Here is an 11,561-nt window from a genome sequence, read left to right as displayed (position 1 = left end):
CTGAGATTCAGGGGCCAGGCAGTTTGTCAGAGCCCAGCTGGGGACAAGTTTAGGCTAAGAAGTCCAGGACTAGACTATAGCCATGTGGGAAATGGGAAATACATATTTAGTTTTCCCTATCTTCCCTGCACAATGTATAGGAAATGAAATCCCAAGTGAGGAAATGCAGGGGTGAGGGGCTGAGCATCTCGGATGAGCTAAATGCACAAAATTTTACCTTCAGCTTTGCCTGGCCGCAGTCTAGAGCTCCTCAGGTGAATGAGGGGAAAAAAGCAGGAAAAGTGGTATCACAGAAGTCAATTATGTTGCAGTTCAATCCTGAGCTTCAAGTTTGTGGGGAAAATGAAGAGGTAAGCTGTTCATCAGACAGTGAGACCTAGAGCTAGCTATGAAAATTCACACATAAGAGTAAGTGAAAAGGAGCCTATTATAGTGGTATACACCTGTAACCTTAGTACTAGAGGCTGAGGGAGGAGGATCCCCACTTTGAGGATATATTTAGGGCTATAGAATGGCGAGTTCCAGAGGTACAGTGGCACATGCCTCTAATCTCAACACTCCAAAGGTCAAGGCAGAAGGACTGCTGCAGGTTTAAGGTCAGCCTAGTCTAAATTAAATGGTTTCAGGAGAGCCAGGGCTGCTCGGTGCGACCCTCACACAACCAACCAGCACCCCCGAGAAATCATATAAGAAGGCATCCCTTAGGTACCACAAGAACATAGGTGGTGGTAAGATTTTTTTCCCCTGGCAACAATGGGGGGGGGGGGGCTAGGCAAAGGAAACTATAAATCCTGACTATTTAAAAGGTGGAACTAAAATTAATCTGGGAGCTGGAGAGAGATGACTTAATGGTTAAGATGCTTGCCTGCAAAGTCAAAGGACCCAGGTTTAATTCCCCAGGACCCACGTTAAGCCAGATGCATAAGGTGACACGTGTGTGTGATTTGTTTGCAGAACTGGAGTCCCTGGTGTGCCAATTCTGTGTCTGCCTCCTTGTCTGTCTGCTTCTTTCGCTCAGAGATATATGTATATATATATACACACACACACACACACACAAAAGTTTTTTTTTCAAGTATTTTAGAAAGTAATCTGGGGCTGGAGAGATGGCTTAGTGGTTAAGGTGTTTGCTTGCCTGTGAAGTCTTAGAACTCATGTTTGAATCTCCAGATGCCATGTAGCTAGACACATAGTGACATAAGCTTACAATGTCACACGTGCACAAGGGCATACACATCTGGAGTTCGTTCACAGCAGCTGAAGGCCTGGCGCGCCCATTCTCTCTCTCTAAATAAATTTTTTAAAACTTTTTATTTATTTATTTGAGAGCAACAGAGAGAGAATGGGCTTGCCAGGGCCTCCAGCCACTGCAAATGAACTCCAGACATGTGCACCCCCTTGTGCATCTGGCTAACATGGGTCCTGGGGAATCAAGCCTTGAACTGGGGTCCTTAGGCTTCACAGGCAAGTGCTTAACCCTTAAGCCATCTCTCCAGCCCAATGATTAAATTTTTCTGAAAGTAATCTGGAAAGTCATAATAAATGGTAAAATGTGTCTATCCAAACTATACCATCAATTCACCATCTCAAAGGCTCTTCATACAAACATTTAATGTGGCCGGTGAGCCACAGAAAGAGGCATGAGAAGAGATAAGGGTGGGCTGGGGAGAAGCAACCAAATAGGCAGCAAATATACAGTGGCAAGCACTCAGTCTAGCCCACTTGAGGCCCCTTGTGCCCCTTTTTGCTCTCCCGCTTGATCTGAGGCCTGTGGCCTGACCTGGTCCCACAACAGTTTTCCAAGTTGGCTATTAAGCAGATATGGTTGACCTGAGGTTTCCGTGAGGCATTTTGCAAGTTGAATGGATGCGCTGACATCCAGGAGTTAGAGTTCTGAATCCAAACAGACCGCCAAGATCCCATCTAAGTTCACAAGAGTTCATTGAAGTTGTAAAGTTCCTCTACCAAGGGACGTGTGTTATTGTAGCAGGACCTGCCAGACTGGACTCCACTTCTAGCTCTGACTGCCTGTTGTCAGTGTTCACTTTGAAACAGATGAATTGGGGTGGGAAACAAGAACACCAGGCTGGGCCTGCCTTTGGCCAAGGGGGAGGCACTCAGCCAGGTGGCAGGGGCCCTGTAGAAGTCCTGGGACAATCCTCAGTGGCCGTGGTCCGCCCGGCCCTGACTGAACAAGGGAATCACGAACACAGAGACATCATCGTAGGACACTTGCCCATCCCCTGTGGCACTGTCCTTGCCCTGTGTGCTGTGTATCAGCATTTTGGCCAACTCCGAGAACCTGTGAAGATGTTTTTTGGGGGTGGTGGGGGAGGAGGACAAAGAAGCAAAGCCAGCCCTCAAACCCTCAGTGCACAGGCAATCCGACTGTGCCAAGCAAGTCACAAGCCTGGGAGGCCAACTAGCTGTTCTACAGGAGTCTGGGCAAGATTTTTCTTGGTCCCTTATCCCCCACGTCCTGGGAAGCTTTAGACAGCCCTGAGCCTTGTCACATGTTGAGTTAGGTTTATTGCCAGTGCTGTCTTCTTGGCTGTGACTACTTCGTATTCCGGCTGGCACCAACCCAAGCCCAGGCAGTGTCCCCACAGCTTACAGTACCTGTGTGGGTCCTCTCGGTTCCCAGGGAGAAAGCTCCGTACCAGCCGCGCCACCTGCTCGTTGGACAGGACATCCCAGAGCCCATCGGTTGCCATGACAACCACATCCTCCTCCTGCAGTGTCAGCTGGTCCATATCCAGCACAGTCACCTGGCAAATTAAGCCTGAGTGTGTCTGACTGCTCCTTTCCCAGTTCCCAGCAGGCTGGGCTCAGCGTTCTCTGGGCAGGTGGAACCGGAGGTGGATTACATCCCCCCCTCACCTGTGGGACCGAGAGCAAGAAGGGCTTGAGCTGGATGTTTGTGTCCAGGACTCGGAGCTGATGGTCTCCCAGGCCTCGGGATACAGCCAGTGTGCCTAGTAACCGAGCCTGGGAAATGGGGGTGGGGGAGCATGAGGTGATGGTGCACAGGTCAGAAAATGCTCAGTGCTAGGTCCTGGCTCTGCTGAGCACCAATATGGCCAGTGACCCCCCCCCCCCCCATGGAGAAACCTCACTAGAGTAGACCCAAGAATGCCAGTCACAGTCACTAGGAAAGGGCAAAGAATCCCCCACACACACCTGCAGGAGGCAACTAGCGAAATTCTTGGGGAGAAACCAGCCACTGACCTGCCTACCCTGTCCATGGATCAGTGGGTACTTGAGATCTGGTTTCTCCACACGTTTGTAGCTCCTGTGGAAGTGTCCAAGATCTGCCTAAGACCTACACCCTGCTGTGTCTTCTCCCAAACTCGAGCCCAGGGCTCACACTCTCAGAAAGGCCCAGCTTTCCTAAGCAGGGCTACCCCAGGCCTCTCTCTTCCCAGTGTATTTCTGCATCCCACCTCCTGCTCACCAGCCATTCATGTGATGATCCCTGAACAGAACTTTCTGCCCCAAGTCATCCCCCTTCAGCCGGCGTGGGAACTCCAGTCGGGTGAACTCACCAGCCAGAAGCTCAGGGTAGACAAAAGCCTGCGATTAGGGAGGCCATGCTCTGGTTAAAGTCCCCGCAAGAGCTCCCTGAGGCTCTGGACCCAGGAGTTGGGGTGGTCCTCCCCCTCCTCTTCCCTGCTAAGGACACCTACCAACTGCTGGATTCGCTGCCGCTCTGTCTCTGGGGTAAGCTCAGAGCTCAGTGGCCGTATCTCATCTCTCCGCACCAAGATGGCCCTACACAGGTTGGAGGAAAGGAAGAAAGGGCCTAAGAGGTAATCTCTACTCATCCCTAGCCAACCCCTTTAACCATCAGACGTCAAGTCTGGCCAAGCGAATCCCTTGCTCAGATCTCTCCATGACTGCCGAGGCACTGCACGACCCAGTATCCACTTCCCACCCTTAAACATGTCAGTCAACTCAGCCGGCACATCCTCTACTCCTAACCCTCCACTGCCTCTGGGGCCCTCCTGCCCACCCTCTAGGGGTTCACTCACCTGCTATCCCCAGCATTGGCCACATACAACTTTCCCTGTAGGGACACAGCCACCAGAGCTGTGCAGCCGCCCACCTGGCCTGAGGCCTCCAGCTCTCTTCCAATCACGTCATCCTGGAGCGAACAAAGGCCATCTTAACTGTCACCCACATTGCCACCATGCCATTGTCTCCCAATCCAACTCCCCTATCCAGTTGCCTTCCCACAAGAAGCAGGCCCAAAGCCTAGCCATGCCTCTTGAATTCCTGTGTCCAGAACTAGACAAGGGAAGTGCTACTCAAAACAGGAAGAGAGCCCAGGGCCTGCACTGAGGACCCACATCATGTACCAGATGGGACAGGTGGCCAGTGAGCACACAGAAGACAGTGGGATAAAGGGAGAGTTAGGGACCTGGGGAAATTAGTAGTTAAAGGGGCTTGCAGTTAAGGCATTTGCTTGTGAAGCCTAAGAAGCCAGGTTCAATTCCCCAGTACCCAAGCCAGATGCAGAAGGTGGGGCATTCGTCTGGAGTTTGTAGTGGCTGGAGGCCCTAGCACACGCATTCTCACCTCCCCCCAAAAATAATTTTATTTATTTGGTTTTTCAAGGTACGGTCTCACTCTAGCTCAGGCAGACCTCGAGTTCACTATGTAGTCTCAGGGTGGCCTCAGTCTCTCAGCGATCCTACCTCTGCCTCAAGTAAAGTAAGACACAGTAGCACATGCATGTGGGATCCCAACTCACCTGCGGCAATGGGTGGCAGAGCTGGGAGAACCCAGAAGCTCACAGGTCAGCCAGACATGTACACACAGTGGCAAAAATAATAAAGGAAATTATGTCTCAAGCACGGTGGAAGGAGAGGAGAAACACTCCAAAGTTGTCTTCAGACATCAGCACACATGTAGTGGTACATGTGTGTGCTCACACATACACCACAAAGGGAGAGTTAGGCTGAAAATGATGGCAGTTAGGAACCAATTGGTGCACAATGAATAGTCTCCAGAAGAAAAAAAAAAAAATCCAAAAAAGAATCTTCGATTCTTCCCCAAAGACCACACTCACACATTCCTGGAAGGCGTTCTCCAGAGCTCCAATCACCAAGTCTTCTGTTCGGATGCCCTTTTCCTCCACAAACTGGGGGTCACTGGTGCAGACACAGCAGCCGCTGAGGTGCATGGGAGGCTGAGTGGCCACCAGACCTTCTACCACAGCCTCCAGCTGCCGGCGCAGGCAGGAGTGTAGCGTATTCGCAGCGAGAATGGCTGCCGCAGGACCACCATGCCCATCAAACAGTGCCCAGTAGTGACCAGTCAGGAACTGCACAGGAAGGTTCCGTGTCAGGTTCTGAGTAGCCTCCCCACCTGCACACCCTCGTCTCAGCCTGAAAGAGGGGCTCAGGCCTGGCTGCACTCACCTCCCCTGGGCACAGGGAAAGCCACTCCTGGTCCTCTTCAACCCCAAACTCACACCTCCGGATACACAGCTTTCCACAGGCAGCCTGGTCCTCGTTGAACTCCGATTTCTCTGCGTTGATGATCCTAGGGGAATAGCTGGTGATCCTTCAGGGTCACAACCAAGTCCTTGTGGACACACGGTCCTCACCTGGGGCAACTGCTCCTAGTTACTGTCCTTGACACACACCTGGACAACTATGGCATAAGATGATTTATATCTATATCAGTTGCTGCTGCAAACGGACTCCAGATGCTTGCGCCACTTTGTGCATCTGACCCTACGTGGGCTCTGGTGAATCCAACTTGGATCACTGGGCTCTGAGGGCGAGACTTAACCGCCAAGCCATCTCTCTCCAGCCCCCTGATGGAAGTTGCTTTTTTGTTTTGTTTTTCGAGGTGGGGTCTCTTTCTGGTCCAGACTGACCTGGAATTAACTATATAGTCTCAGGGTGGCCTTGAAATCACAGTGATCCTACTACCTCTGCCTCCCAAGAGCTGGGATTAAAGGAGTGTCCGGCCTGATGTAAGTTGTTTAACCACTGAGCCATCTCCCAGCCCTTCTGTGAGTTTTCTAATGGTTTAGTGGCCGTGTGACTTAAGGTAACAAAGCCCAGCCCCTAGGGAGCCCTGCTCTGCTCACTCAGGAAGTATGGGTGAGCTGCTAGAGGAGACCTGCAACTCCCTTTCCTGTCCCTTTCCCCACCTCTGCCCCAACCAAATCTGTACCATAAAACAAAGGCCAGGGCTGGAGACATGGCGTAGCAGTAAAGGCGCTTGCCTGCAAAGCCAAAGGACCTTGGTTCGACTCTCCAGGACCCACTTAAGCCAGATGCTCATGGTGGTGGACGCATCTAGAGTTTGTGTGCAGCAGGTGAAGGCCCTAGTGGGCCCACTTTCTCTCTCTCTCTCTCTCAAACAAATAAAAACAGAGGCCAAACCCTAAAATGAGAAGGGTGTCTCCAAAACTAAAGTGCTGAAACTCCAGAGTCCCTTCCCCATGGCTTCATCTTTGGGGTGCTTAGCCCTCAAAACGCTGAAACTTCAGAGCCCCCCCCCCCACACACACACACACACTCCGGCTTCATCTCCGACCTTTCTAAGAAAACGCTGGAGTGGCCTAAAAGGGAAGTTGTCGGGAAGCCCAGAGAGAGAGAGAGAAGGAAAGGGGTTCTATGCACCGCTGGAGTGGGGCGTGCTGTTTCTAGGTCAGCACAAGCCGCAGACGAGGAAGGGGGGGAGGGTAGGGCGCGGGAGCACCGGCAGGGAGCACTCACTCGGCGTAGCCTGCATTCCAAGGCAGCGTGCGGCCCCGTGCTGGGCTGCGCACTGGCCGGCAGTCCCGGCGGCCAGAGGCGGCGTCGGCCGGGCTGGAAGCCGAGCCGCGGAGGAAGCGGGGTCGTCGGTAGGGAACTGGGCTGGCACGTGGCACGGGCGGCTGCGGCGCGGGGAGAGGAGCCTCGGGCAGGAAGCGGCGCCGGAACCAGCCGGCGGACATGGCGGGGCGGCCGAGGGCAGCGCGCGGAACCGGACGGGCGCGCGAGCCCTCGCCAGTCCAGTCCCTTCCCCCGGGAGGAGGAAGCGGACCGAGGGGCGGAGCCGCGGGCCGGACGGCGACGCCCCCACGCCCGGACCTCTGGTCCCTCCCCGAGCTCAGTGCGCGTGGGCTGCGCTCGCTGACCCTTCCATTAGGAAACAAAGGCTGTGAACCAACCCCATTTCACAGGCCAGAAGACTGAGGCCCTGGAGAGGTGGCTGTCCACTGAGCAGGCTCAAATGTGCACCCACACTCCAGGGACACCAACCAGCCTTTGGGAAGGGAAGTCCCTTCTACCCAAGGGTCCCTGGAGAGTCATTCAGGACCGTCACAGGGCGCTAGGCAGATGACCTCAAGCCTCCTGCTTCTGGATGGTGATCTTACGCAAGGGGGAGCTTGGGGACAGGATGTCCTTTGAGGTGTCAGATTGACATTGAGTAAGTGTTCCCTCAGGAGGGCTCTGTCCCTTACCCAAGCCTGGCACCCTCCACCCACACACTTCTGTCGCTCATGGTCACCCGGTCTCTTAACGTCCTGAGACACTTCTCCTTTTCCAGGGAGCCCTCTCCCAAATGACTGCCCCCTTTTATCAAGACGTCTTTGTGATGAGATCAAGATCCTCACTAGAGTATGACTGACTGACTCACTGATGGACAAGGGAAACCTTGAGAAATTTGTAGGGGACTCCGCAGTTCCCCTCTAGCTGGTCCGAGTCGCAGGTCAGGACGAAGGGAAGTCGTGTTATTACTTTCTCCCTGCTGGGACGAAAGACCTGGCCAGAAGCAACTTAGGGGTTTCCTTCTGCCTAGTGTGCAAATCACAGCTCACTGCTGCAAGGAAAGGCGTGTCGGGAGCAGGGCTGGCCACATTCTTACATCCACGATCAGGCAAGTGGAGAGCAATGAAGGTTAGTGCTCAGCTAGCTTTCTCCTTTTCATCCAGTCCTGGACTCCAGCCCTGGAATGCGCTGCCCACGGTTAAGGTGGGTCTTCCCACCTCAGCCTAATCAAGCTAATCCCAGCGAGCCTAGGTCCTGTCAAATTGACCGTATAAAGCACAAGCGAAAGACTTTCATCCGTGCCGTTTTGTCTTTGTGTTTGTTTTTTTTCCGAGGTAGGGTCTCACTCTGGCCCAGGCTGACTAGGAATTCACTATGTAGTCTCAGGGTGACCTTGAACTCTCGGTGAGCCTCCTACCTCTGCCTCCCGAGTGCTGGGATTAAAGACGTGCACCACCACGTCTGGCTCATCCGTGCTTTTTAAAAAATATTTTTCTTGGGCTGGAGAGATGGCTTAGCTGTTACGCGCTTGCCTGTGAAGCCTAAGGACCCAGTGGGAGGCTTGATTCCCCAGGACCCATGTAAACCAGATGCACAAGGTGACCCACGTGTCTGGAGTTTGCACTGACTGGAGGCCCTGGTGCTCCCATTCTCTCTCTCTCTCTCACTGTCTGTCTGCCTCTTTCTCTGTCGCTCTCAAATAAATAAAAATTATAACAATATATTTTTCTTAAACCAGGTGTGCTGGCACATGCCTTTAATCCCAGTACTCAGGAGGCACAGGTAGGAGGATCATCATGAGTTCCAGGCCACCCTGAGACTACATAGTGAATTCCAGGTCAGCCTGGGCTAGAGTGAAACCCTATCTCGAAATTTTCTTTTTTTTATTTATTTGAGAGAAAGCGCACACCAGGGCCTCTAACCATTGCAAATGTACTCTAGACATACTCCACCTTGTGCATCTGGCTTATGTAGGTCCTGGGGAATCAAACCTGGGTCCTTAGGCTTCCCAGGCAGTGTCTTAACTGCAAAGCCATCTCTCCAGCCCTCATGCATGTCTTTTTTTTTTTTTTTTTTTTCCGAGGAAGGATCTCATTCTAGCCCAGGCTGACCTGGAATTCACTATGTAATCTCAAGGTGATCCTGAACTCTCCAAGATCCTCCTACCTCGGTGATGGGAACCACACATGGCTCACCCATATCTTTTTTTTTTTTTTTTTAATTTGAGAAAGAGGCAGAGAGGGGGAGGGAGAGCATCGGTGTACCAGGGAATCCAGCCACTGCAAACACTACTCCATTAGCACGCGCCCCCTTGTGCATCTGATTCATGTGGGTCCTGGGGAATGGAACCTGGGTCCTTTAGCTTTGCAGGCAAGTGCCTTAACTAGTAAGCCATTTCTCCAGCCCTCACCCATGTCGTTTTATTTTTATTATTTTTAGTTTTTGATTTTTTTTTTGTTTTTTTAGTTTTCTTTGTTTTTCGAGATAGGGTCTCACTCTAGCCCAGGCTGACCTGGAATTCACTATGGAGTCTCAGGGTGGCCTCAAATTCACAGCGATCCTCCTACCTCTGCCTCCCGAGTGCTGGGACTAAAGGTGTGCGCCACCACGCCTGGCACCCATGTCGTTTTAAAAAATGTTTTTATTGGAGGACTCCAGATACATGCACTACCTTGTGTGTCCTGCTTTATGTGGGTCTTGGGGAATCAAACCCAGATTGACTAGTAAACAAGTGCCTTTGACCGCTGAGCTCTCCCCCCAACCCATCTATTTTTTTTTTTTTTTTGAGGCTGAGCCCAACAGACCGGCGCTTTAATTATTTTTTAAAATTTATTTTTTTTTATTGACAACATCTATATTTGTAAACAATATCCCATGGTAATGCCCTCCCTTCCCCCACTTTCTCCTTTGAAACTTCACTCTCCGTCATATCCCTTCCCCATCGCAATCAGTCTCTTTCTTATTTTGATGTCATGATCTTTTCCTCCTATCATGATGGTCTTATGTAGGTAGTGTCAGGCATTGTGAGGTCATGGATATCCAGGCTATTTTGTGTCTGGAGGAGCACGTTGTAAGGAGTCCTACCCTTCCTTTGGCTCTTACATTCTTTCCACCACCTCTTCCGCAATAGACCCTGAACCCTGGAAGATATGATAGAGATATTTCAGTGCTGAGCACTCCTCTGTCACTTTTTCTCAGCACCACAGTGCCTTTTGAGTCATCCCAAGGTCACTGGCATCTGAAAAGAGAAGCTTCTCTAACCAAAAGTGAGAGTAGCATTAATATATGGGTATGAACACTAAGAGAAGTGCTTACTGGGGAAATTTGGTGAGCATCGTATATACATTTAGCCAGACACCAGCAGACATTACACCCTGGGGCTCATGACTGCCCCGTCGTAGGTTTTCAGTATCAAAGATATATTCCCTCCCCAGACCAGCCTTTTTGTAAGAGTTTTTTTTTTTTTAACTTTTGTTTATTTATTTATTTATTATTATTTTTTTTTAACGTGAGAGAGCGAGATAGGGGGAGGGAATGAAAGTGAGAGAGGATTAGCACACCAAAGCCTCCACTGCAACCAAACTCCAGACGCATGTGTCTCCTTGTGCGCATGTGCAACCTTGCGCAATTGTGTCACTGTGCATCTGGTGTGGGGCCTGGAGATTCGAACACGAGTCCTTAGGCTTCGCAGGCAAGCGCCTTAACCGCTAAGCCATCTCTCCAGCCTAGCCCATCTTTGTATGTTTGCTTGCTTACATGTTTAGAGACAAGGTCTGGTCATGTAGACAGACTAGCTTGCCCAGAACTCAGAAACTCACGGAGATCTTCTTGCCTCTGGACTAACCCACCTACCTGCTCCAAGTCCAGGCCCACACCACGTCTCCAAACTCCTGGCTACTGGTCACTGCAGGGGGCAGCGGAAGTGCTTCTCTTCACATCCGCGCGTTAACAGAATCCCCAGCACCCCTCTGTCAGACCCCTGAACAAGACTATTTCCATTTCATCATGGAAGACTTGGCACACACAGGGGAAGTTTGTAACACCCAGGGCAGTACTGTTTGCATTCTGACGGTGCAGCTGAGTCAAACCACTCCTGCCGGATTTCTCTTCCCCTTTCCTCCTCCAGAAAGCCAACTCAAAGTCTCTAAGGGGGCTGAAGAAATGGCTCACTGGCTGAGGTGCTTGCTTGCAAAGCCTAAGGACCTGAGTTTGAATCTCCAGTACCCACATAAAACAAAATGTACAAAATGGTGCATGCACCTGGAGCTTTTTTGCAGTGGCTGGAGGCCCTGGAACACCTATTCTCTCTCTCTCTCAAATAAATAAATAATATTTTAAAAAGAGAGAGAGATGACCGTGCATGGTGGTGCATGCCTTTAATCCCAGCACCCAGGAGGCAGAGGTAGGCACGTGCGTCTGGAGTTTTTGTTTGCAGTGGTTAGAGGCCCTAGTGTACCCAATTTTCCCCTCACTCTCTCTGTCTCTAATAAATAATAATTTTTAAAAAATGCTTTGTGTGCCGGGTGTGGTGGCGCACGCCTTTAATCCCAGCACTCGGGAGGCAGAGGTAGGAGGATTGCCATGAGTTCAAGACCACCCTGAGATGACAGAGTTAATTCCAGGTCAGCCTGGACCAGAGTGAGACCCTACCTTGAAAAAACAAAAAACAAAAACAAAAAAAATGCTTTGTGAAGGGGTTGGAGATGTAGTTCAGATGTTAGAATGCTTGCCCAGCACCATATAAACCTGGCATGGTATCAACACTCCTATAATCACAAAACTCAG

The 11,561-nt window shown here is 51.1% G+C and overlaps 1 protein-coding gene across 1 annotated transcript; it reads right to left on the bottom strand.

Annotated features, from left to right (window-relative positions):
* Positions 1-1,594: 1,594 nt before the first annotated feature.
* Ppm1m (protein phosphatase, Mg2+/Mn2+ dependent 1M) lies at positions 1,595-6,958 on the bottom strand. The gene is made up of 10 exons (XM_004664316.2): positions 6,738-6,958; positions 5,424-5,547; positions 5,072-5,326; positions 4,032-4,144; positions 3,687-3,771; positions 3,455-3,573; positions 3,229-3,292; positions 2,881-2,988; positions 2,620-2,768; positions 1,595-2,302 (listed from the first exon to the last, which is right to left on the bottom strand). The coding sequence occupies exons 1-10, from the start codon at positions 6,956-6,958 to the stop codon at positions 2,161-2,163; spliced, it is 1,380 nt and encodes a 459-aa protein (XP_004664373.2). The 3' UTR covers positions 1,595-2,160.
* Between the last annotated feature and the right edge of the window lie 4,603 nt (positions 6,959-11,561).

Source organism: Jaculus jaculus, chromosome 17 (assembly GCF_020740685.1).
Source record: "Jaculus jaculus isolate mJacJac1 chromosome 17, mJacJac1.mat.Y.cur, whole genome shotgun sequence".
Taxonomy (NCBI): Eukaryota; Metazoa; Chordata; class Mammalia; order Rodentia; family Dipodidae; genus Jaculus; species Jaculus jaculus.
The sequence above is the reverse complement of the archived record's forward strand: the minus strand, read 5'-3'. Positions and strand labels throughout refer to the sequence as shown.